The following is a 27,396-nucleotide window of genomic DNA, read 5'->3' as shown; positions in this document are numbered from 1 at the left end:
AATCAGTGTATCAGGGAAAGCTCAGGCCCGCTGAGCCAGTTTCTTCACAAGACCCCTGCACTGGGGGTGGAGGGCCTTTATGGGTTCTGGTCTGGGACTGCAGGCACTGGGGTCTCCAGGGTCATCTGCACAGGACGGAAGGACACACAGAGCATAGCTACTCTTGAACACTGTGCACTTGTGTGTGTAGGTGGATGTGTGTTACATCTCTTTAGCACTGGGGATACCAATGGGTCACCACTGCTTGGGGAGGGGACACAGGTCTTCTGTATGTGTACAGCATAGAGGGGTGTGGGTAGGCCACATCTCTTCAGCACTCTTTGGAGGAGGGAGATGTATCTGTGTGTGTGTGAGCATAAACAAGGGTTGTGGATGTGTGCCCATATGTAGGTGCATATGTATGTATATGTGTGTGAGTGGGCACATATCTCTGCAACTGTGCATGCACATATTTGTGCCCGGGTGCATCTGGGTGTGTGTTCGTGTGCACATATGTATTACATACATACAGGCGTGTATGTACCCATCTGTGTGGCCGCAGCTCTCAGCCCCTGGGCGGGGGATGCACCGCCAGCCTGCGTTTGTGTGTGTGTGCCATAACTGCGAGTGCTCGCCCGGCTGCGTGTACAAGGTGCCCTGCCACCTGCCCGTGCAGTGGATCCGTGCGTGCCCCTGGCTGTGCCAGGCAGGGGGCGGCCCCGCTCCCTCTCCCGCAGACGCGGCACCGCCCCTCTCCCTGCTTCCCTCCCTCTTTCCCTCGTCCCTTCCCTCCCTCCCGCCGCCGCCGCAGCCGCACCGAGACACAAAAAGCGGCTGGGCAGGGCCGGGCAGGGCCAGGCAGGGCCGCGCCGGCACCATGACGGAGACCACCAAGACCCACGTTATCCTGCTGGCCTGCGGCAGCTTCAACCCTATCACCAAGGGCCACATCCAGATGTTCGGTTAGTCCCGCCGGGACCCCGGCAGCGGTGCGGAGAGGAGGAGGAGGGTCGGGGCTGCACCCCGGGTGGGGGTCAATGTTAAAGGTGCATTTTGGATGGTGCAGGCCCGTTCCTGGGGGTCCACGCGGGGGGCGGGGGGGGAGGCGGGGGAAAACCGCGGGGCAGCCCCAGCCGGGCGCTGTCCGCAGGGGGTGGTGCTGAAGGCGCCGCGGGCGGAGGCCGGCCCGGGCCTCGGCCCATCCACACCGATAAGCCATCAGCAGAAGGGCTGGCATCCATCCTCGGGTTATGCTTCCGTTAAGATAGCGGGTTCTCCCCGCCTGCACTCACCTTGTCACGCTCGCGCCCCCACAACCCCCCGGGGTCGGTCTTGGCAGGGACTCCTGGTGGTATTTGTAACCTGTCACTTGCCCATTTGGTCTACGAGTCTGTGGTCGCTGCAGCACTTTTATATCCTCTGTGACCAGTGACGGAGGGAGGGACTGGTTCAAGCATCTAAAGCCAGGTATGGCAGAAGTGAGCAAAAATATAGGCAGTTCATTGAAATAATGGAATGCCCACCCTTTAGATTGATAATAGGTCAAAGGAATCTGAAATGCTCATGTAAGATGATTGATATTACTGGGCATCTGTGACATGATCCAAATGATGGGGATGCTACAATCACTGCTACAGCCTGTTCAGGCAAGACAAGAGGAAGGGAGGGAGGGAGGAAGGGAATGAAGGAAGGATGGAGAGGGAGAGGAAGGAAGGGCAGTCTCTGTTAAAGGCAGTCCGACATGCCATAAATACTGACAGTTCAGGTACATCTTGAAATGCCTGGAGATCCCTATGCAAACAGTGACTTACCTAGCATGGGAAGGAGTTCTGTGAGGGTGAAGTGTCCACTGCAGACCACCGAAAAAAAATGGGAGTAGAAAAATCAGCTACTCTAATATCCCTTCTTGAAGTGCAGAGAGAGGAACCACCCTTGACGTCTGATAAGAGACTTGAGGCTGGGGAGCAGATGCTGAAGGTCTCATGCTACAGCTGGAGAAGCATCCCTGGGGTTTCTAAAAGCTGTCCATAAATTTCAAAGCACAAAAATACTTGAAATCAGCTTGGGGTATTTCTATGTCAAACATTGTTTTCGTAGAACATAATGAGTTGGCAGCAGGCTAGAAAAAATGATGATTTTTTGGATGCACATGATCACATTGTTATTCCACTTCATAAGTGCCAGCAAAATGTAGTCCTGAGCACCAATACACCAGAAACATAGAAAAATCCTATCCCAGAAGCTAAAAAGCTGCAAACAAAGAACAAGAGGAACTATTTAAAAATAATAATTAAATGAAGTTACAGGGACTTGGCTGAAAGAAGCCACTATTGATAAAACATAGTTTCTATAATTCACATTATTTAGTCCTAGATAACATTTTGATTAAGAAAAGTAATACTAAAAATATCAATGTGGCCCATATTTAGTGGACTAAAAACCAGTATCAAGATATATTTTAGAAAATAAGGATCAGTGAGATATTGATAGGCAGTGGGTGTTTTTACGAGACTCACAATGAGATTTATTTATTTTTTCTCAGTATGGTTCAGTATCTTTGTCAATGACCAGGAAGAAAATCCATAATCCCTGCCAATGACCCCAAAGCGTGTAGAATAGCAATTAATGATGGTAATGAGTCAGTTGTGCTGCCTGATTCAGGTTGTTTAATAAAAAGGACTTGTTCAAACAGTGAAGTCAAATGCGAAGTCATATGGTCCAGCAAGGAAGAACGCTTGTCAAACATAAACAACAGGCAAATGTCTTCTGCCAAACAGTGACTGTGTCAAGGACTGAAGAGTGATTGTACGTAGCTCACTGAATACGAACTCTGTGTGATGCTGTAAATAAAGCTGCAAATACAATCCTTGTAGGTGTAAGAAGGGAAATATCAAGCAAAAGAAGAAAGGTTGTATTATTTTCATGTATAGCATCAACAAAATCCTTTTCAGAAGAACAGTAACAAGAATTACATTAGCTCCGGAAACCAGGCTTTGTGGCAAGAATCTAGAAAAGCTCAGTCTAAATCTATCCTTAAAAGTGTTAAAGAGCAACTTGATCACGGCCTTTAAGTATCTGCTTCGGGGACAGATATGTCATATGTGATAGAAGGGGCCTCCTTAATTCAGTGGAGTAAGGACTAGTGAGATGCCAGGAGCAGTCTATATACTGCACAACATCAAACTACATATATGGTGTGTGGTTTTGAGTGAAGATAATCAAGTAGGAGGACAAAGTACTTGGGTACCTGATGGATCCTCTGTCACCTGAAGGTCGTAAATCAAGACTCAGGTATCTTTCAGAAATATATGTTTTAGCTTATAGAGAATGGCTTGATGTAGAAATTTTGTATGCATATGTCCTGTAGACATGCTGGAATGTAAGTCTGGAAATACCTGATAGCAAAAAACAGGTCTTTCACAAGTAAAGGACACAGAATTTAGCTTCTAAATTCCTGTTCAGTTTTGTTTGAGGAACACTTCCCCCAGGTCTAAAGGCATAATCAGAAGAAGCCATGGGAACCTCAACCAAAATCTGTGTTACTTGTTTAGCTCTTGCTATGAGTCCAACCAAAACAGTACAGCATCTTGTAAATGTTGCATTTCAAACAGCTGAATTTCTGCAAAAATATTGTCTTTATCTTTCAAACAAATATGTGGGCTTTGTGATCCTGATAGGAGCATTTTTTATTTTTTGTGTAGCATAGAGAGGTACAATTTATCTATTTAATACATGGCACTAATTAAGCCAAAAGGAAATATAAGATTTGCACTGGCATACCACTGTAAACATACCACTGTATGCCAACCATAATCTTTCTCAGTATGGTTCTTACCATTTTTTATTCAGGCCTAAAGCCAACCTTTTACAACAGGATTTTTGCCTGAGTAGGAGATGGGTTAATTATTTGGCAGTCTATTCTAGTGAGGGAAAGGTTTCCACTGAGTTATTTTTTCCGCCAGTCATGTGAATTTAAGACTCCGTATCATCATTATCCTTGGGTTTCCAGAAAGCTGGTATTCTTCTTACAACACCAGACCTGCAACTGCAACTCACCACTGACCCTTGCATCTGTGCAGAGCTGAATATACAGCAACAGGGCTCCCTCTGTCCTCTGCCAGTTACAAGACTGGGTAACTAGGACTCACCAGATGAGGCTGATTCATGTCTCTGTATATAAAATTAATATCATACATATAAACTAATACTTAACATAAGATACATAATATATAATAAAAAAGTAGGTGAGATATGGTGCTGTACAGCCATCCATACCAAAGGGTTGAGACAAACGCCCACATAGCCCTGAAAACACTCCGAGTTATTTGTGGTATCAGATGTGCTTTGAGATATACTTATGTTCTGAGTCACAAATTTGAGTTGTATTTTCTAGCTTTATGTGGCTGTGAGAAAAAGGATGCTAATGTGGTGAGGAGGAAAGGCAGGAGGAGAAAAGAGGGCAGAGGTTGCTTCTAAAACTTGACATGAACGTTCGTGGCCTTTAGTCTGGAATAAAACTCCATTTATATCCCAAAGAGGTACAGAGAAGAAAAAGCAGATCCCACGCAAAAAGTTTTAGTAATTGGAGAAAAGTAAGATTCAGAAGAAAATCCCGTGCAAAGCTTCATGAAAACCTCACCGCTGGCTGGTGCTGGGGAGCTCAGCTGCTTACCTTGGCTGGCATGGCTAACACACACCCAAACTCAAATCAATTCACTTTAATTTCCCACTGACACTCAGAGCAATACTGAGCATGGGATAGATGCTTCACCCGCCTCCCCTGCGGTGTTTGATATTGATTTATTTTTCCTGTTGTCTTTTTATTCATTTTTCTTAAACTGCAGAAGAAAAAGGCTCTCTGTAAATGCCCACTTTGCCCATTTTGGCAGGTTGGACATTCTTTCTTGCCTTTTTAAAGTTCTGAAATTCATTACAACCCAGCATTTCATATGCAAACTTCTGGTTTCAGGGAAAAGGTCTTGCTCACAAAACAGTTTTATTTCAGCTCAGTTCTAAGAGTAGCTTGGCATAGATTCACTTCCAGGGCTTGGGTCACCTATCAAAATCAACCCTTTCTGACACATCTCTGTCCCTCTTCATACCTCTGCTCATCAGAAGTGTCATTCAGATGTGGCCTTCTCATACGGAATCTTGGTACCTTAAGTGTTTTAAACTTGCTTAGCCATAGCGTTTCACACCTACTTAGTTTTAAACAGCGCTAGGACCTGGACGAGAACAGAAAAACATAGCTTGTGTATAGGGTGACTCCTGAAAGTCAGCAAATCTCCACTGTTTTTCCCTTCCCCACCTTTTTTGTCTAATTAGAATTAAATTTTCCCTATATCCTGTGTTCATGTTATTGAAGAGAATTTATATCTCAACCAAGAGCTGGGCAAAAAGCATATCTGATGGAAGACAATGAAAGAGGACTCTGCCATCAAAAGTAAAACTCTCTGTTGCATGGCTTCTTAAGAAAATTTGAGCAATTAAAAATCCCACCAAGCTGCTTTTTGATTATTCAACACACCCCTTCTAGAGGAGCAGCACTGAGGTCTGCTGCATCACATAAAGAGGGTTGTGAGATGAAGGGATGCAGTTTTGTAAGTTAAAAGGTAAAGAGGGAGAAAGAGGCAGGAGCTGAGGCTTTTTTTTAATGGTGTATGTTTTTTTTAATATCCTGGATTTCCAGAATTTATTTGTCTTATTTTGTTGAGATGACTGAACTGCAGAGCAGTTACATGAGAATATCGCTGCCTGGGACATTGCTGGGAGAAATGCATGAGCAGAATGACAGCTCACCCTTACCCCCTCTTTCCTCTTTTGCTTGAATGCCAATATATCTGCAAATGTCCAGAAGCAGATTCTTTCCTCCCCCCCATCCAGCAAAAACTCTTCAGGAGCTTGAGAGAGGCTTTGCCTCTGCCATCTGCAACATGAGTAAGAAGTCAAAGCCTCTGCAAGGCTGCCTCATGTTTCCATTTTGTCTCCAGCCTGAAATCTGAATGTGTAATTAGCTGGAGCGATCGATGGAGTGAGAGGTGGGTAATGGGATTCGAGGAGGACATGACAGACAAGGAGGACCTGAGTGAGACCCAGCCGTGCTCTGCATAGCTTTGGCATGGCTCAGGGAGCTCAGGCAGCACAGGCAGAGTGGCAGTGGAAGGATCAGACCCGGGGCAAAGCCAGAACAGATGTTACTTGTAACACCCTGGTTGATTTATTGGACCTGGGGAGTTGTAGCATTCATGCTCACCTCTCAGCAGCTTAAGCTGATGCTGGACAGGCACTGCAACACACAGAGGAGCTTCCACTGGTACCCAAGCTGCTGAAATCACAGCAAACAGCCAAAATCTTTCACAGGTGCAAAGGGTCTGGTAGGGCCCAGCCAAGTGCTCCTGGCTCCAAGTGGTGGCAGACAGCGGAACCTGTCAGCCCAGCCTTGTGCCTTGGCTGGTGAGTCACTGACACACCTCCACTCCCAGCACTTGAACAAAATGTGCTGAAACTGCAGTTTCTTGGGTGCTGTGCCATGAGGGCAGAGCAGCACCAGCAGGACTGCAACACCCATGGCTCTTTTGGGTGCTATTACTCATCAGTAAATGTCACATTCCTGTCACTGCACCCCATATATACATGGTCTTTATCACCAGCTTCTTACATCTCAAGCATCTCATCTCCTGTTTATGACCCAAAGAGAGGCGTTTTCCCAATCACCAGATTAAACTCCATCAATAGCTACTCAGGGATTCTTTTAAAATATTTATAAGCTCTTAAATATTTAGCAGTATTTATTACGGTCTGTGAGACACTGTCTCTGTGACAATGCCACCTCCCAAAATATGCCACATACCTTCTCTTACTTCCACCGACTATAAACAAATCCTGCTGTGAGAAATCCAGTCCTACAGCCTCATTCAAGAAACAGGGGCCCACTTCTATTTAAAAACTGTTTTCACTTACTAAGATGCTCGCACCTCCTGCATCATCTTCTCTGATACTTCATAGCAGCTGTGCAGTGCTGAGAGTATCAATTACCTCAGTGTTAAGCACCAGCCGTGGCAGCCCATGTCTCTCATGTGACCTTGGGCAAGTGACTTTATCTGTCCTGGCTGGTGCAATGAGGGGGACTTAAATCTCAGCTTTCCCTATCAGGCTGCTGCGGGTTTGTGTCAGGTACTGTAGTGATGGGGTACGCAGGTAGAAGCAGCTCGCGATCAGGCTGATCATCGTGCATCCAAGGAGCGGCTGCCCCAAAATAGACATCCTCATGCTTGCATGTTCTGGCCTTCAAAATGCCTTCTGTCAGCAAGGCAGGGGGGCTACAAGAGGTCCCTGAGCCGAGGCAGAAGGCACAGGAGTGCACTGGAGCTAAGGTCAAGACCACATCCCACCACTTGCGGCCAGGAGGACAAGGGGCAAGCAGAAGCAGTCCAGCTGTGTTGAATGTGCAGCAAAAGTAACCTGAACCTTAACCCTAAGCCGAACCTTAACCCTAACCTCCACCTGGGACCAGGGAGACAAAATCAGCTACAGAAAGACCTGACAGAAAAATCAGCCTAAGATGGCGAGAAAGCCAAGGCTGCTCTGGATTTTGAGATGAGCATGCCTTCTCTGGCTTTTATAACCCATGAATTCAAGCTTTCCTGTGGTGCCAGAAGTGTCCAGCCAAGCAGGGACAGATTTTCAGGGTGCCTGGCATGGAGAAAGCCAGGCAAACTCAGTAGTGCCCATCACAGCCCTGAAAACAAACTGAGGCCAGGGCACAACTGTAGTCCCCCACAGAGCAGCTTTGCTTACATGTGTTGATAGTGTGCAGTCATGACTGGAGAAGATAAACCTAGGTCAGGAGCACTTTTTTCTTTTTTTCCCTCTCTCTTTTCATCAACTGATTTCCTTCAATAAGCCTGAGCTGCTGGATGTAGCTTGGTCACACCAGCAAAATCTGATAAATCCACATTTTGGGAACAGAAAAATCTGGAGTCTTTAGGAATACGTCTTTTCAAGAGCCACTATAGGGCTTGCCCCACAGGAGGAGAACTGGGATAAGTCTGTTTTGGAGCTGAAGTAGAAGGCAAATGCAGAGGAACTGCCCACGGGATGGGTGGGGAGCCTGTCTCTGAGCCAGACAAGGAAGGACTTGCTTAGCGACGGCTCCACAAAGGTTTCTACTTTCATTGAAAATCCAACAGCCCCTAATTGAGCTTAAGCCATCCCTGAGGAAATCACATTTTGCTAGGGCTTATTGGCAAGAGAAGTAAGAAAATCCAGTTTTCCCAGAGAAATCTCACAAGCTGGGTTGGGGATGCCGAAAGGCATAGCTTTGCTTCTGGTGGCTTTGCTCTGTGCAAAGGCATTGTTGATTCTTCTTCTGGGGAAATAGGGTCTCGGGAATAGATCTATGAAGGAGAGGGTTTTGCTGAGCCATGCAGCCAGGCAAGACACAGCAGCAGGAACGGGAACATGACCACCACGAGGCTGAAGTCCTACCTTGGCTGCCTTCACCACTCCATGCAACCACCAGCATCCCTCTGGCCTTTCTGCATTTCTGTAGGTGAGATGTTTTCTGCCTGCACAGTCCTGGTTCAGCCAGTGCAGATCCCTGCCAGGATCAGTGGCTTTAGATGCTTTGCCAGCAAAAACAAGCCATGGGTCAAACTCACAGCGCAGAGATCAGCCCCATGTAGAGGCAACCCAAGACCAGCAAAGAGCCACGGGGCAAATGCTCCCCATCTCTATTCCATTGGAAATCAGGGACTGTAAACTGCCACTCCTGGTAGGTTATGATCCTGCCATGCATCAGCCTGAAGGAGCAGCACGACGTGCGCCAGGGTGTACAAAGCACTGCCTTTGATGTGCTACAATGGCTTAGAAATGAAAACAAACAGAGCGCTTGCACGAGGAAATTAGGGCAGTGGAGAACAAGCGTGGAAAGCTTTTTTATTATTATTCTTATTTTTCAATTCCATTTAAAAAAAAAAAAAAAAAAAAAAAAAAAGGCACTGGGTGACACTGATTTCCCAGCTGGCTGGCTGAGATGGGACCTCTCCAGGGAAGAACACTGAGGTGCCTGTCCTACTTCAGATGTGCCACCCACATCCTGGTGAAAGGGAAATACAAAATCATGCAGGATAATGAAAATATTCACCAGGGGCCTTTTGCTGCTACCCTTGTCCGTTTGACTCTATCCATGGGCCCAGGGCAATAGAAATAATTTCCAAACGGAGCAGTCAGGACTATTTGGAACACCCTCCCCTCTGCTTGCCAAACAGTTTATTTTTGCTCCTGATATTTAGATTCTTATCAAAGCTGAGATACAGCCACAGAATACCAGCTCTAGGCCAGATTTGTGTCGCAAATTGATGTTGCTTTACTGTGGGTGGCACGTTTACATCACTTTACACCAGCTGGAGAGCTGTTAGCCTTGAAAACCCTATAGGAGAGACAAATTTCAGCTGAAATCACTGCAACTGCTCTCTGCCCAGTCTATCTGCAATGATGCTTATTCCTCTAGTTTGTAGTTAAATAAACCCAAGTGCTCAGAGGGACATTTGCACCTAGTGCTGGCAAATGCACCTTTTGGCACGTTTCTTTCCAAAAATCTAAGGAAAGCACTACACTGGAAGGGGAAAACTTATTCCACTCCACCATGCTACAGTGTGCATGCTGCACTCCTTGCTGACTTATGGAGTGGCCAGCTAATGCACCAGCCACAGAACGGTTCACTTCAATACCATGCACACAGACACTTGTCTTACCTGGAGATGCTTAATCCTTCTCTGAGGGCTTCTAAGCAAGGTGCTTCCATGCTGTTTTGTAGCAGGGAGCTCAAAAAATATCCTTCTTCGAATGAGGTCTTCTTCATACATTTTTATCTGCTAAGAGTTGTTTTTACCAGGATGCTTCCCTTTACCTCGCCAGCTGAACACCTCTCAGATGCCCAGACAGCAGACCTGGGTATCAACTACCACGTGGAAGGTGGTCCACCTAGGCAGAACTTAGATGCCCATCCTTCAGGTGAGACCCAGTGAGGGGCTGAGCATGTTCCTCCTCTCCTTGTGATACCGGGATGGAAATCTCTGGGCAATAAATTTTATCACTTTTTCTTAGAAGTGGTGAGAGTGACAGCACTGTGCATATCACCTGCCTGACGTAAAAGTAGATTCAGTCCCTACCTGGGAGAGCTGGGGGCAGCTTCAACTCGAGAAGCAGCTGCCTGTAATTGTCCTGATGTTGCTCATCACCTTATAAGTATTGCCTGCTCCCACCTGCTGCACCAGAGCAGGGTGCGATTTTCCAGTAGCGAAATGCAGTTTGGCTTGGATTCCTTTGCCAGACTCTTCCTCAGATGCTTCTTCTCAAGCTCTGAGGCCTGGAGAGTTTCTTCCTGGGCTCCTGTGTGCCTTCTCACATGCACCACCCCTTGCAAAACTCCAGTTGTGAAAAAAGAGGGAAAAATAAGATGCTTTCAATTTAAATTTCAACTTCAAGGATGTAAAATAAGCTTCATCTGGAAACCCAGACCACCTGCAACCAGCCAGGTCCCCTGCCCAGGCCCCTCTTTGCTGGTTCTCCAGTGAATGCTTTCCTATTTTTAAGTCAGCTCTCTGTGACTCAGTCTTCAATCTTTTTGGTGGTTTGGGGTTGTTTTGGGATGGGTTTGGTTTTTTTTTTTTGGGGGGGGGGGGTGTTTGTTTGTTTTAAACATTTTTTTCTCACTTTTTCTGCCATGACACCATGAGCGGTCGACAGATGGTGATAGCATGAGTCCTGTTAGTCATCACTCAGGTGGCTCTCAGAGTTGGATGCTGGTGGGGAGCCTGGGTGGGCTGAGAGGTTAGAGGGTCAGATGCTGCAGTGTCAATTCTCTGGGGCCTTTCATAGCATCTGCTTCCATAAGGATTTTTGAGATATTTGGTGGCCAGTGCTTTTTTCAGCTTATGAAAAGCTATTAAAAGAAATGTGCAGCAATGACTGGAGCCATTTAGCATGGAAGTCCCATCCAAATTTGCTACTGCTACAGTGCCTGAGTGCAGCTATGGACTGACAGGGTGGTGGTGAGGAAATGCGTAACAGATCAATTAGCTTGGAGATGAAAATCATTAAGTATTAGGGGCTTAATGGGATTTTTCTACCAACCAAAAGTCTCCTGGGAATCTGACTGACATCATCTATGAGGCACTGAGCTTGAAGCAGGACATGCTGTTTGGGTCAGTGGGACACACTGGTATCTCCCCAGGCTTCCCTTGAGAAGGGTCAACCCTGTGATGAAGAACAACTCTCTCCCCCTCCTCCGGATTCTTCCCAGAAGAAAAAACTTCCCTGAAAAGTGGTCAGGGCCTGTTCTTCTGGTAGAAATGTTGTCTTGTCCCTCCAAGAGATCCAGAGAATGGAGTGCCAATGTTTTCCCCAACTCTGACTGAGGTGCAGCTGTAGGTGAGGTGTGGATAAAGACACTGGGTGGGGCAGAAAAAGTAGCCCTGGGGCAGGGAGAGCTGGGCTCTGAGATGAGTACATCTCTGATTAATATGTTCTTGATTTGGCAGAGTTATATATATATATGATTTGGGATTTTTTAATATATATATATATATATACACACACACACCACTTAATTAGGCTGAGAGTAACTGCTGGCTCCTTGCCCGAGTTGGGCTCAGGGTAGGAAGCAACATTTAGGTCCTGCAAGTGCTGCTAGCTTGAGAATAAAACAAAGTGTTCTGGCATATCTGGGTCACTCTCCCCTCCAGGAGAAGGTATTTTAGACAGCAGGAAAGCGCTTGCCTTGCCCTTGGCACATGTGGCCGCATCCCACATCCCATCCAAGGATGCTGGAAGCCAAATTGCTCAAAATGAAAATGAGACATCAGGGAAATGGTTTTGCCTTCTCCATCACTCATGGCTGTGCACCCTCCTCTGCCCTGGCTCTCAAAGAGCGATTTAGACTGCAAAACTTCCTTGCCTCACTGCTACTTTTTGTGTGTTTTTAGAGAGCTGGTGCAGAGCATGAGCAGGCTGCAGGCTCCCCCCTGGGGAGGAGGGCATAACTCAGAGCTGGCTGGTGGCATTCCTCTGTAAAATAAAAATATAAGTAAAAAGAAGAAGGAACTCCCAGCGTTGTAGCTGAACCAGGTAAAAAAGCAAAGCAAACACAATTTAAAATTACACCTTGAAAAATTGAACATGAGGCATATTTGATTTCATTAACGCCAATTTAGGTGATGGAGCAGTGCCAGAGCAGCGGAAACATTGTGATTATATACACTTACTGAGAAACGCCAAAGGGAAACCTCTTTTAAATAAGCACTTATTTCCTGTTTGGGAAGCAGGATGATATTTTTTCATCCAGTCTGGACAAAATCGTCACTTACCATTTCTGTACCCTCTGACTGTTTTTCCCTGCTGTTATCTTGCAGGAAAGGGGTGGTACCAAAAATATTTGAAATGCAGTTGCAGGGGAGATGGAGCAGCAGGGGGGTGTCACCACTGCTTGGGAAAGGTCTGAGTGTCACCCCTGTTCACTCCCCAGCATAGCAAGGCTAAGGTCAACCACTAGCTGCCTCAGAGGGGTTGTGCTGAGAGGCATGGAGCTGGGAGCTGTGGCTGAAAGGTCTCCACTACACAAGCACACTGCCAGTGGGCTAATGCACGTCTTGGCTAGGTCCATTACTGGTAGTTTATTTATGTCAACAATGTTTAAAAGACATGCGGGCTGTCTGGAACATTGAGGATAACTTACACTGGAAAAGAAAGAATCTTTTCTCTTCTAACCCAACATCCTTGCATTGGTGCTGCAGGCTATAAAGTGCTCATAGAAAATGAAAATACTAGAGGGTGTTTTCTGAGGTGCAGTGCGGTCTCTGGACATCACAGGCAAGAAATGGTGCAGGAAAGGGGTGGGACAGAAGGCTGAGCTCAATGACAACAAATTGATCAGAAATGCAACAAACCAATAAAGAAGCACACTGAGACTCCTGAGACTGATGGCTTTTCTTACCAAAATCTACTCTTTCCCAGGCGAAATTCTTTGCACAAGCCAGGGGGTAGGAATTAGGGGAGAGGGGGGAAGGTCAGGAGCTGCATAGACTGTTGAGTATAAGGAATACAGATGATAAGAAGAATACTAAACTACTGCAGTGTGTTTGGCATTAGCCATGTCTGCAGGGAGACCACAAACCTGATCTCCACAAGCAGCATCTTTTGCATGAAAGACACAAAAAAAATAGTACAAAAAGGTCTTTTTTGAGAACATGGACCTAGGGATTTGGAGGAAGCACCACACTATCAGAGCAGCCGCAGCAGTTCAAAGCTATGACCCATCAAACCTAGTGTCCCATTTCCAGAAACCCACAAGAATGACCACTGCCATGCTTGGGTGTGGAGCTCCTCAGCTTAGCCTCATGCCATGCACTGCCCTGCTTTCTTCATGTTAGAAGACCCAAGGACAGCAGAAGACCTGAGGGCAGAAGTCCCAAGGATGACAGGAGACCCAAGGACATCAGGGGAGTCACCCTCTTTGCCCTTTCTGTGCCAGCCATGACTTCCCTTCTGTCTCCCTGCCCTTGCTGCCCAACTTCTACCTGCTCCTCACATAAAGCCACATTGCTGATCACCCATTGTTTCAAGGTGCTGAGACCCACACCTCCTCCTGCACATGCCAGGAGCACATGCTGTGGCAGGAGGCATTGCAACTGCAGCCTGGGGTGGGGAATGAACCACGAACATCCCTAGGGTCTCTTACAAGACCTAAAGCCATTTTATCTTGCCTTGTACAGAAGATATGACTCAAGGCTTGATGAGCTGACACATTCTGACAGGCTTGGCTATGGCTGCTTGTTGCCCTCTCTCTCCATTTAGCCACTGAAGTCAGTTTAAGAAGAATCAATCTGTAGGAAGAGTAAATGAAGATTTAAACACAGCATCATGGTTGCTGTGTGGAAGCCCCTAGATGCTGCAAACTAATACTGCAGTCTTGTGTCTGAAGCCATGGTTTGCTGAAGCCTTCCCCTAATTCTCTGCCCCAGCAGTGAGGGTGGCTCTGCCGCAGTGCCAACCCTGCTAGCAGCACAGCTCCTCTCCAAATGGGATTTGAGATGTCCTTTAAGAAAACACAATCTTTTTAAAGGCCTTTGCTTTGAAGTGGATGGCTGTGAAGGTCTGGCTTAGATTATGATTACATAAACAAGCAAGCCTGCAGAGCCACGAGTGAGCTGGTACAGTTACTCAGTGGATGCAGCCCTGCAAGCAAATGGATGTGCTCTGCCCCAAAAACAAATGAGAATGGACCAGTTTTGGAAGTGAAGGGATGCTCTGCAAGTTGCAGGCAAGGCAGGACCAGAAGGCAGGTCTTCTCATTCCTGGCTCAGATCTCTGTTTGCCACACCATACTACTGCTTTATAGCCTGCACATTTGTCCGAATACTTCCCTTGCAGAGATTTAATAGTCAGGGGTTTTGAGGTGTTTTTTTGTCAATGCATATTTAAGTTCTGTTTGGTAGTTCTGATGTAGGCATCAAGCTCTTGAAAATGTGGATCCCCACTTTTAAATATATACTTCAGAGAGCAACATTGTTTTTACAGGTTTCTCTAAATAATACTGTGCAGGTTAAAAACCAGATGAACAATTTTGATAGCAACGCTGAGCATCAACATCCATCTCCACCCAACAGCACACCCCTCTGAGCACTGTGAGGCCAGCGACACCTGAGCGTCCCATAGAATCTGTCCCACTGAAGCTGTTTGCCTTGCTGTAGAAACAGGCAAATACTTTTTCCACCTGCAGTCCCAAGAATTATACAGGTTTGCTTGGGTTTCCAATCCTTTGCATACATATGTAAGAGAGGAGCTGTTTTCTGCAGGAAAAGATGTTTTATGAAGGCAGGCAGTGGTGGTGGAGATTGATGTGAATTCCTGGGAGCTGGAGCTGAGATGACGTGCCACCTGCGTGGATTACCTGCCCTGAAGATCCATGCTTGGTGCTGGGGTGTTTAGATACAGACCTTGAGAAATTGATAGGCAAAATCATTGGCTTTTGCCAGCAAAATTGAAGGCAAATTAATACCATCAGTCACCCTTGAGACTGTGGAGTTATGTGTAAGGAGTTCAGCTTGTCTAAAGAGGGAGCTTTATAAGGGTGCTGTACAAGGCATGGAGATAAATGGATCATTGTTTTTCATCTTCTTTAGACAAGTAAAATCAAGTCAGGGCAAAGCAGGGATAACGAGATGATGTGTTCATTTCAAACACAGTGGCATCTTTTTTGTGAGGGAGTTTCCTTTATATTTTGATTTGCATTTTAAATTGCATTACAATATAAAGGTAAATGGTGGTCCATTGATATTGGCTTCTCTGCACATCTAAACCGCAGCTCTCCTGTGAGACAGCATGCATCAAGGAGGATCCACTTTGGCTTTTCCAAGATCATGCCTGGATTTTGTCCCTGCATGGTGGCAGCTGGCTCCAACCGTTCCAGTTGTCTTCTTGCATGTGCTTCCAGGGTGTTCAGGGTAGCTTTCCTGTGAACCTTCTCTGCTTGTAGGCTCATCCAAAACCAATTCTTCACTCCTTTTAATTCCTCTTCCAACATCATAGCTCAATTCTTTACTTTTTTTGGGGAGGTTTTTTGCTGTAAATGTCTCCCAATGATGTTTTCTATAACTTACACCTTTTTTTTTTTTTTTTTTTTTTTTTTTTTTCAATCTAGAAGAGATCCTGGAACATGATTTGTGTGAAAGATGCCAGAAAAAGCAGAATCAGGGAAAAAATGGCTTTTTTTTTTCTCTCTCGCTCTTGATTGATTAACCTTGAAGGCACAGATGGAAAAGCCAGTAACATCAATAAAGGCGAGCACAGAGCATTGGAAAGGGAGAAGTGCTGCTGGTACGCCCTGATTCTTCTTTTTAAAATGCAGAGTGAAGAAGAAAGAGGATTTTTTTTCACATTTGGCTTTCTGGGCAAGTGGTTACTGAGGGCTGCCATGGTGGGCTGCAAAGGGAATCCCAGCACCCATGGAGTTTTATGCTTTAATTTATGGTGCTGATTCAAACCCCCTTGTGCTTGCAGGAAAAAAAAAAAAAAAAAAAAAAAAAGAAAAGAAAAGAAAAAAGAAAAAAAAAATCCCAAGAATACTGTATTTTTCTGTGTATGCTCTCCCACAGGGTGCTTTTCCAGGTACCACTTGAAGCACCGATAATCATAGTCATGTACAGGGTTGGGTTTGGTCCCTTCACTGCACCACTGAAACCCACTGACAGACACAGGTGCTCCCACACCGGTCTCAACAGATAAATAACCAGCAAAGATGAAAAAATACGGTTCAAACCAAACTGCTGGAGTTAACCCCTTCAAGCTCAGGATTTTGAGGACAGGGAGGAAAACTTTCAGTACATCTAATTCAGGCAATTGGATTTTACTCCCTGCACTGATCAAATGATACAAGCCCGTGTTTCTCTCTCTTGGGGCTGGCACGCCCAGGGCACAAGAGCTGGGAAGGAAGCCAGGGAAAGGATTTCAGGTGAGTCTGAGGAAGAGGTTTTATCAAGGCTGGCAAATCCATAGGCTGTCACTGGGGCCTGGGGCTGCTCAACACACTGGGAAGGGGGGAAAGTCCACAGCAATTATAGTTCCTTTGTTGACTTTCAACTGGCCCAATAGCTGAAAAAATATTCCATAGCAGAAATTTCAAAATTCGGAGGAAATAAAATTATTTCACCCAAGCAGTTCCTCAGCACCATCTCTACCTCCCTGCCCTGCTAGACCCTCTGGCCTCCCTCAATGTACAAGGGCTCCTCATCCATCCTAAGCTGTTGCAAGAGAGCTCCAAAATAATTTCAGAGCTGAATTTTTGACCTGAGCATGCCCAGAAGTGAGAGTTTGGGAGCTGAAGAGGTGCATTGCTGGGAGAATGGTCATTTCCTAAACAGCACAACCACATTCACACCACCATTCACAATCAGAGAGGACTGTTTGACCAGGAGACGTGCAGGAAAAAACATACACAGTGAAGTACCCATGGAAAAGTCCCTTTCCCCACATCTGCACCCACCAAGATGTGCTCTCACCTGCCTGTTGTGCTGAGCTTTGGCCCAGGGCTCATCCACCACTCCCGCATGCTCAAACCCAGCTGGTGGTATCCTCATGGCACTGTTCTTCCCTTCTTTTTTCCTATTTCTCTTTGGGAAAGTTTCTTTTGGAGGGGAAATTGGGATCATGGCTGTTTTGGCAAAGATGGGATTGTAGGGTGGGTTCCCTGCCCCAACGTCTGATGCCAGATTGAACAGCAGGGACGGGGAAACATCTCTTCAGATATCAGGAGCTAGCTTTGATGCTTATATCCACTGCAATCACAATATGTCTAGGGAACAAGGCAGTTGCAATACACCTAGAGGGATAGTTTAAGTAAAGGAAGTGGGTTATACAGCTGCAAAAGCTTGGGGGCAGGTGTTATTGCTGCTGTGACATGAAAAGATGGGACTTCCCATCTCCAGCATCAGGGTCAAACCCTCTTTGCTTCCCTGACAACGTCTTCAGAGAAGCATTGGGGTACGAATGTATGTGCTCTGGGGCAGGGGAGCGATGCTGGATGTGGGAAGAGGCACCCATGGGAGTGTAGCAACTCTTCACCAGCATTTTTATCCTGTCTTTTGGAAATGCCAGCTCAAGGCTGTGCATCAGACTGGAGGGTCTCTAGTAAGTTTCTTGGTGTGGTGTGACACAGGGAGGGAGTGGTGTCAGAGCCGTGTGGCTGTTGAGAGACTAGCTGAGGTGCAGGTGATGGGTATCACAGAAAGGGCACCTGGGGAGAGCCCAGGGATGACGCAGCTGACACTAAATAGCATATGTTGGTAGGGGGAGCAGCAAGAATTTGAGGGAGAAAGGGCTGAAGGCAAAGGAGTCAAGAGTGTCAGGAGATAAAAGCATCACTGCAAAGAGCGGTGACGAACATGGGTGCAACTCTATGAGGCATTGACAAAGAGGTTTCTAGAAGAGGAGGATGTAATTGTCATTGCCCAAAGCCCAGCGCAGCCCTGCCTGCAGGCAAAGGGAAGCAGGATGAGGGGCTGCATCAGGACCAGCCCAAGGAAGGAAGGGAAAAACTGTGGGGGGAAAAGTGCTCAACAGCAAGTGAGACCTTGGGCACTGGCTGGCAACTGTGATAGGGACCATGCTATGACTGACACTGCCATTGCTCTCATAGTGGAGCTGCTGTTCCCCAAACAGACAGCTCCATCTCTCTGTTCAAGACCACACAGAGTAGATCCCAGGAGCCCATATGCAGGGCATTTGAGCCCCCACTTCCCAGTGCATGCAGAAAGGCTTCCCCCGTCCCACTGGGATTACATGCTCTCAGACCAATACTTCCAAATCCTGTACCAAGGCTTCATACCGCGAGAGCAGCTCCCAGCAGCTACTTTCTGTGAGTTGAATCAAGCAAGGGGTGACCAGAGTTTGAGCAAGCAGGGAGAAAGCAGGGTTGGAGCTAGAGGTCGGAAGCTCACCAGCAGCATCCCAGCACTTTCCAGCAGAAAGGAGCAGATGCGGACAAACATCTTGATTCTGTTGTGCTGCTCCTTTTGGTGAATCCTTCAGTATTTCCAAAATAGTGGCACATGAGGTGTTGGTCTTGTGGTGAGGATGGCAGGTATCCATCTGTGCTAAGCACCTGTGCATAAAGCCCTGTGTGAGATGGCAATTCTTATATAGACTGTCAACCAACAGCACATCTTAAAATCACAGACTCACAGAATCGTTTGGGTTGGGAGTGACCTTCAAGGATCAGTTAAGTCCAACCCTCCCGCCATGGACAGGGACATCTTTCATCAGGTTCCTCAAAGCTCCATCCAACCTGAACTTCAATGCTGCCAGGGATGGGCCATCCACAACTTCTCTGGGCAACCTGCTCCAGTGTCCTACCACCCACATTGTAAAAAAATTTCCTCCTTGTACCTACCCTAGATCTACCCTATTTTACTTTTAAACTGTTGCCCCTTGTCCTGTCACTATAGGTCCTGATTAAAAAAAGTCTCCATTTTTCCCAGAAGCCAACTTTATGTATCAAAAGGTCACAAGAGGGTCTCCCAGACCTTTCTCTTTTCCAGGCTGAACAACCCCAACTGTCTCAACCTTTCTCCAGTTCTCAACCTCTCTTACCATTCCCATGGCCTCTTTGGGTCCTGCTCTAACAGGTCTATGTCTGTCTTATACTGGGGCACCCAGAGCTGAACGCAGTACTCCAGGTGGGGTCTCAAGAGGGAGGAGTGGAAAGGGAGTATCGCGTCACTGGACCTGCTGGCCACAGTGCTGGTGATGCCCTCAAGACACGATTGGCTTTCTAGGAAGCAAGCACACACTGCTGGCTCATGTTCAGTTTGTCACCCCCCAGTACCCCTTTCTCAGCAGGGCTGCTCTCAATCCATCCATCTCCCAGTCTGTAATGATTTCCTCCTGCAAGGGTTGCAGCCAAACACTGACATATGAGCCAGCAAGTTTTCTGCTCAGAAAACAAAGTGGGTGCCCTTGTACCACAGTGGTGGCAAAGACAGTGGGGTTTGTTATTATTATGGTTTTTTAAAAATTTTGCTCATATCTTTGGGGTCCTTGTCAAAGTGATGGTCGAGGTTAGGAGATGCTTTCCAGCTGTTAGGAAACTTTTGGCTGATAGTCAGCAGATTGTAGCAGGTGAGGAAGGGAGAAGCTATGAGGAGAGAGAGGATGAGTGCAGTTTATGGGCAGAGAAAAACAGAAAGGAAAGTGAATGAACCAGCTTCATGTCTCACCTTGTGAGCTCAGATCCTCCAGAGTAGCTGTAAGAGCCTGGCTCTGCAGAGCAGCTCTTGTCAGTGGTGCAGGCTCTCGGCTGTCCCTCTGATGTCCTGCCAAGGTGGTTGAAGGTGGTTTCGAGTCTGAACGTGATTTAGCTTTTGCTAAAGACCTGCCTTCTTCCACCAAATCCTCCTTCATGCAAGGTTTAAGGTCCCCAGGAAGGTCCATGCTAAACATCACCAAGGATAGCACTGAATGAGACGGATAGTAAAAATGAAGCCAGCCCTTCACTTGGTTGCCTTCCCCACCCAGTACAGCCAGAACGAGCTGCTCCATGGGCATTGGCCAAAGCCAGTAGGCAACAGTAGGGCATTATGGGACTCAGTGTGTCCAGTTGAATCCTCCTGCATCCTTTTCCTTGTCCTTCTCCTTCAGAGCGAGCCCGGGATTATCTGCACAAGACCGGACGCTTCATCGTCATTGGTGGCATTGTCTCACCTGTGCACGACTCCTATGGGAAGACGGTGGGTTGCCCCCATTCTCCCTTTCTGCTGCCTATATGCTATGGTATCTCTGAAGCCAGGGACAAGCACTGGGCAGCACTGTATTCACCTGTCCTTTCATGGACCTCCTCTGCACAGGGTAGCTCTGGACCGTGGGAAAGTCTCTAAGGGGAGAGAGATGATGAAAACACTCACACTTTAGAAACTGCAGCAAGACCCTTTAACCAGACAAAGTACTAGACAGCAAAGAGAAACGTTCTCTCCCAGAATGCTGGTGGTGATCTTGTTGGGTTGGTTCGGGGTGTGGGTTTTTTTGTAGTTTTTGTTTTTCTGAATGATTTCAAAGCCACAATGCAAACAGGGGCCTTTAAAAGCACTTTCTAGGGTGGGGAAAATCCGAATTAGGAGAGTAAAGAGTTTTCTCTCCTGAAAGCTGTAGAAATTTCATGAAGAAACCACCATCCCCATTCTGGCACCACTGCAGTGCAGGGCTGAGAGTGGTGGTGCTGAGAAAATATCACTGAGCAGCGCATAACCAGGGCTTAAGCAAGTCAGGGACTCCTCCCCTCCAGCAAACAGGAACTTGAATAAATTTTTGTGAGCAAGAGAAAGTCCTTCTGGCCTGTCTCATCTGAATGAGCCCAGTGTTCTGCCCTGGGAGGGTTTGCAAGCCAAGGCTGGGCAGGGCACGATGCTTGCTTTTTTCCATAACTGTTCTTCCATCACCCTCTCTTGCAGGGCCTGGTTTCAAGCCGGCACCGCCTGACCATGTGCCAACTGGCTGTCCAGTCCTCCGACTGGATCAGGTGAGTGGCAGAGTCCAGACCTGCAGCAGCACCAACAGCCCCTGCCCCTTTCCTGGCACTGTGGTGGTAAAGTCCTGCATAGAAAGTGGAAATGCCACCAGTTGCTAGAGCTCCAGGATGGACTTTCTCTCCCAACCAAAGCTTAACTAAAAACTGGAGATCTTCCTCTCCTAATCCATCAAAGAACTGATGTGTTACACCATCCTTCAAGGGACCCCTTTGACTTCAGGGGATCTTGCAACCCCCCACCTTCCCCATTGAATCTGTGGTGTCTGGGTAGGCTCAAAGTCACCCAGCCCACCCCAGCCTTGTGCTGTGGCACCTCCCCTTTCTATACCTGTAGCAGCAGCCCACAGTCTCTCCCCTTCCCAGCACTGCCACGTGGCATGTGGTGGCCGACGTGGAATCAGAAACATCTTTGGCTGTCCTCAGAAAACAGGATTGTAACACATGTAGTTACATCCAAGCCAATGAAAACTGTTTAGTTGAGTACAGAGAGTGGATAGATGTCCAGGCACATACTCAGGTCCCCAAAGCTATTTAGGAGAACTGAACTGGAGGGCTAAAGGAATGACATTGTCCATGGCAGTGCTGGGCAAGTGAGGGTGGCTACTCATGGCACTGGTTGGCTGGCCTGGTGGGGAGAAGGCAGCATGGCCAGGAGGTCAGGCAGTCACATCAGCCAACCGTGTTGCCTTGCTGTGCTCCTCACAGGGTGGACCCCTGGGAGTGCTACCAGGACACCTGGCAGACCACTTGCAGCGTGCTGGAGCACCACCGCGACCTGATGAAGGTGAGGCAGCCCTTATGCCGTGGATGCACCTGGGGTGAGGCTGGGGGGAAAGCGCAGGAGTGGGGGTGCTCTTGCACTGGTGTATGGACATCAACAACTGAAATATGGCTGGGGTGGGCAGACAGATGACGTGCAGGAACATGCCTGAAATCCTGACCTGCAAGAGGTGTGAGATACCTTGTCAGAGCCACTTTGAGCCCCTAGCACTGATGGCAAAACCAAATTGGGCCCTCCAGCTGGAGCCAGCAGCAATCTCAGTCCCATGCACACCGGGAGGGGAGCGCGGTGAAGGTGAGGATGGGCATAAGCCAAATCATTGATGCGGAGTGCTTACTCTGCCCTGAGGGACGGAGAGGTAGACGAGCACCTCCACTCACCAGTGTTGTGGTTTAAGCATGGCCAGCAATTAAGTACTTAATTGCTGCCCACTTACTCTTTCCCCACCCCCGGTGGGATGAGGAGGAGAATCAGAAGAAATTTTAAAACCCATGGATTGAGATAAAAACAGTTTACCAATTGAAATAAAAGTAAAACATAATAATTAATAGTGATAAAAGGAAATAGAGAGGGAGGGAGAAGAAGGAATAAACCCCGAATCTCTCACCCCAGAAAAACCCCAAGTGATGCACACTACAATTGCTTACCACCTACTGACTGATACCCAGCCCAATCCGAGCAGCAATCTAGCCCTGCCGGATAACTGCCCCCAGTTTATATACTGGGCATGACATGCTGTGGTATGGAATACCCCTTCGGCTAGTTTGGGTCAGGTGTCCTGTCTCTGCTTCCTCCTGGCTTCTTGTGCCATCACTGGCAGAGCATGAGGGGCTGAAAGTCCTTTATCAGGGTAAGTGCTACTGAGCAACAACTAAAACATCGGTGTGTTACCAGCATTGTTCTCAGACTAAATCCAAAACACAGCACTGCACCAGCTACGAGAAAGAAAGTTAACTCTATCCCAGCTGGAACCAGGACAACCAGCTAAGATGAAACCAATATATGAACCTGACAGAGTGACTCAGCAGGCAAATCCAGCATCTGGGAAGTCTCTGGAGAGCACAAAACCCAGGAGAAAAGGTCCCTCCAAAGCCCAGGCACACCTGAGAGCCAAGGAGGAAGGTGATTGCCCTTGGGTGACTGCAGGGAGGTGGGAGCAGGACTGCTGCCAACACTTGGATATAGTGAGCAAATCAAGGACAGGAAATGGATAAAAAAGCATCACAAAAACTCACGGGCAGCCCAGACAGGAGGCATAGAAGAAGCCTTAACCAGCCTGGCAGGATGTCTAGTGCATCCAGGGACTCTGGTGTCAAAGCCCGGGAGCCTCTGGAGATGCCTTCCTTGTCCTGCAGGGACTGGTGAAGGAAAAGAGGTCACATTTGCTCCCAGGGTAATGTGTAAGCTGCTGGCTTTGCACCAACAATTCATCAGACACTGTATTTTTATTTGTTCATCAGCAGTTATGAGCACCTCTATGTGATGGGGGCAATGCCAGCTGCAGGCAGCATGACTGCAGCCTTGCCAGCCTCATGGGTGCACGCAAAAAGTTAATCCCACCATACCCAGCCTTAATCACAAGTCATTATTCACAGGGTCCTGCTAGCCCTAGCTCTATCTGGTGAGGTTGGATGGGGCTGGGGATCCTAAAGTGAAGTTGGAGTTACGTGTCACTGGAGATAACTTCAGCTTGGGTTGCAGAGGCTCAATACAGAGTCATAAAGGTTTTGGGAGGTAGGTGGGGTGAAGGCACAGTTCCAGTTTTATCTCTCCTTTGTTGCAGAGAGTGACTGGCTGCATCCTCTCCAATGTCAACACACCCTCCATCACTCCTGTGATTGGCCAGCCCCAGAACGAGTCCTCACAGACCATCTACCAGAACAACAACAACGTCTCCAGCAAGCCCACTGCAGGTAGGTGGCAGCAGGGTAGGGAAGAGGGGAATGAACATCCACCCCTCACCTCCCAGCCAGGGCTGCCAAGCATTAGGAACAGTGATTCATTCATCTTCCTATTTTTGGGTCAGATCATTCATCAGTCTCCAAGCCCAGGGCTGGGTGAGGACGTGATGGAGGAGTTAGCGTTCAGTGCAGCAAGGGGAGCCGAGAATAGCTTAAAATAGCTGTGAAATCTCACTGGGCTTCAGCTGGCTGATGTCCACATGGTGAAATCAGCTAAGAGAAATGCTACCTGGTACCCACAGACTGCATGCAAGGGATGAACTGGCAGGAAAAGTGATATGGCTGGATCCTCCAAGAGCTGGTGTGATGTGGGACACAGAGGTATTAGCTGAGGATAAGAGGGGGCATTACTTAAATCCCATAAAAATGAACATCTTGTGATCTTTTTAGTGATTTTAGCTATCCATCTTGTCCCTTCAAAGCACAGTGTAGCACTCTCAGGAATTAAGGCTGTGGCATGGCTGTGTTCGCTTTGGAAGTGATGGGGAGATGCTGAGAGCAGTTCCTGCACTCAGGCACAGGAGTATCTTGCAGGACCAGGGTGGCCAAAGCACTTGCATGAGTTGGTCACACAGCTTCTAATTAATTTGCCGCCTTCACTTTTAGCAAAGATCCTCGGGAAGGTGGGAGAAAGCCTGAGCCGGATTTGCTGCGTTCGCCCACCCATGGAGCGCTTCACTTTTGTGGGTACGTAAATGGAAAGTCCAGCATCATCTCCACTTTCACTCCAGTCCCCAGCTTTTCTCCCAGCCCCATCTTCTAGGCTGAACACCAATACCTCTTTTTTGCTTCCTTTCCTCAGATGAAAATGCCAACTTGGGGACAGTGATGAGATACGAGGAGATCGGTGAGTACATACACTCCCTCCACATGGCTCTAACTCCTCTGGGTCAGTGCTTTGCAGCTCAAGGAGCAGTTGCATGACAGATACAGTGGTGACTGAAGGATGCTGGATCATGTCACCCTGGTGCTAGCTACCAAAGAAAGGAAGGACATGAAAGTCCTCTAAGATGAGCAAGGAAAACCTCTGGTGCTTCACCATCAGCTTTACTAAAACACAGCCATGGCCAGGGCTTTGAGCAATCCCCTGGGCTCTCCATATTGCCCTGTGGCTGGAGCCCCTGCAGCAGATCACAAAGCAATTGTGGGTGCCTGTAGCATGGAGAAATTACTCCCTTCCCCAGGGATACCTCACCTCCAGGGCTGGAGCATAGCCATAGTTGAACAGCATGTAGCAATGCTTACAACAACCCAGCAGCATGGGAGAGGAGCTGAAATAAAGTAGGGGGAGGTATTTGATGTTTGGCACCAGTAGGGATGTGAGAAGGGACATGGGATCTTTATCAGGACTTCTTTTGGTAGGTGAGGTCTGTGCAGAAGTTTTCTCCCCAAGAAGTGCAATGGGGAAGAGGGTAGGGAGTGCCTTCTCAGCCCCATTTGCTCCTACCTCTGAGCTTCTCTGCTTCTTTTCTTCAGAGCTTCGCATCTTACTGCTCTGTGGCAGCGACCTGCTGGAGTCCTTCTGCATCCCTGGTCTCTGGAATGAGGCAGATGTGAGTCACCACTGCTGGGCACCCCTCCGTGCCACTCTTCCTCAGGCTCCCTTTCTCCTCTCCTGCTTCCGAGACCCAGCACTCCCAGGAGCTGCTCAGGTCTCCTGGGATGGCAGGAGCTGTGCCCAGCATCCCCAGTGCCTGTTCTGTCCCAACCCTGACCCTACTCACAGGCAGCCTGAGGGACAGGGTTTGCAGGAGAAACTAGATTTTCATGGCACCAGCCTTAGAGGAGGAGCTGGATTACCAACCCACACACTGCTTACAGCAGTCAGAGCATTGCTGGCAATGGTAGCTCCCCTGGCTCTTCACTGAAATCAGTCAGTCAGCACAACCTGACCCCTTCCTTGAGTCTCTCAACCATTTCTAAAATCAGTTACCACGTCTTCAATCCTGAGGTTTTTAAAAACAATTAGCTGGCAGGTATCTCCTCTGAAAGGCTGCAAAATCTGAGATGAGGCAAGTCTTGAAGCTCAGCATAAAGGATGCAAAACTTTGATGTCGAAGAACAGGCAGAGGAGGCATTCTGCACCAGCAACACCTCATGTACTCCTGCTGCCTGAATTTGCTGACCTCACTCTTTCGGAAGGACCTGGTTTGTCTTACCTCAGATGGGTGTGAGCAGCAGGAGCCATCCCTACACGGTGGCAAACTTGGCCACCAGCCTTGGCTCAAACAACCTTGGAAGAACAACCCTACAAGGCCTGTGTCAGAACCAACACATCTGTCCCACTCACAAAGCCTTCCAGCAAGGCAGAGATCACGTCCTCCTTGAGCAACCTCTTCTGCTGCCATCCTCCTTTTACCATGACAAGTCCTCCCTAAAGCCTAACCTCAGCATCTAATGATAAGATTTAACCCTGTGCCTTTCCACTGCAGACCACTTGCTATGCCCGCCATCACTTGATAATTCCAAGTTTTGGCCAAATGCCTTTGAGATAGTCTCAAATTCACTTTGTATCTCCATCCATAGCCCAGCTTTCATGGTGTGGGGTGGTAGGAGTAGGCAGCAGCAGGCTTTGTGTGGGGTGGTTATAAAGCTCTCCCCACTTTGGGTTGCTCCTAGATGGAGGTGATTGTTGGGGAGTTTGGGATTGTGGTGGTGCCCCGCGATGGAGCAGACCCCGACCGGATCATGAACCACTCCTCCATACTCCGCAAGTACAAAGTAAGTGGATGCACATGTGGTCAAGGAAGATTGTGAGAGGACCAAAAGCCTCTCTTTACCCAAGGGAGCACTTCTGCCACAGAGCACAAAATGTCTCGAGGCCAGATGCTCCCAGCTGCTAGTTGGGGTGGGCAGTGGGGCCACCACAGCAGCTTCCTGAGTCCACTGGGGTGGAGGGGCTGGTGATGCAGACACCTGCTTTCAAGCCATCTCTTCTCTCCCCTCTTCCTCCTTGCCCTGCAGAACAACATCCTGGTAGTGAAGGACGACTCAAACCACCCCATGTCGGTTGTCAGCTCCACCAAAAGCAGGTGGGTGATGCAGGGCAACTCCCACGACAGAGTGGGGAAAGGGGTGCCCCTCAGCCACCCAAGTGGGTTCTGATCCTTTTCTCTCCCCCTACACTCCCAGACTGGCCCTGCAGCACGGGGATGGGCACGTTGTGGATTACCTCTGCCAGCCCGTCATCGACTACATCCTCAAGAGCCAGCTCTACATCAATGCCTCCGGCTAAACACCAGAGGTCTTGCAGCGAGACAGCCCTCGTGTCCCGCCTGCCTACAGCTCTCTGTCACTCTTCTCTCTCTCTTTCAGTCTGTGCCTCCATCTCTCTCCCCACCCCATTGCCTCCTGCCCGTGTCTGCCTCTCACCCCCGGCGCCAAAGCTCCATCGTGCAGCAATGTCCAGGGAATCGCAGCACGGCCCCAAGGAGAACGGTTTTGTCTGTTTTTTCAGGGAACCACCCTCCCCCTCACACATGGGGAGGAAGGGGGGGACCCAGAAAAGAGTAGCTCTGACACCCCCCTCCCAGCATGTCACTGGGAAATGGTCCCACTGGTCCGTCCTCCCAGCATGCTCAGAGCAGGGGCTTCCTCTT

General features: G+C 48.0%; 1 protein-coding gene across 1 annotated transcript; it reads left to right on the top strand.

Moving 5' to 3' along the window:
- Positions 1-856: 856 nt before the first annotated feature.
- NMNAT2 (nicotinamide nucleotide adenylyltransferase 2) lies at positions 857-27,032 on the top strand (the record flags this gene model as incomplete). The annotated part of the gene is made up of 11 exons (XM_080623676.1): positions 857-941; positions 20,173-20,261; positions 20,979-21,046; positions 21,761-21,839; positions 23,620-23,749; positions 24,404-24,484; positions 24,600-24,644; positions 25,274-25,350; positions 26,417-26,518; positions 26,762-26,829; positions 26,930-27,032. The coding sequence occupies 11 exons, from the start codon at positions 857-859 to the stop codon at positions 27,030-27,032; spliced, it is 927 nt and encodes a 308-aa protein (XP_080479802.1).
- Between the last annotated feature and the right edge of the window lie 364 nt (positions 27,033-27,396).

This window comes from Psittacula echo (assembly GCF_963264785.1).
Source record: "Psittacula echo genome assembly, chromosome: 7".
NCBI classification, from domain to species: Eukaryota; Metazoa; Chordata; class Aves; order Psittaciformes; family Psittacidae; genus Psittacula; species Psittacula echo.
Note: the sequence above shows the minus strand (reverse complement) of the source record. Positions and strands in the feature narration are given on the sequence as shown.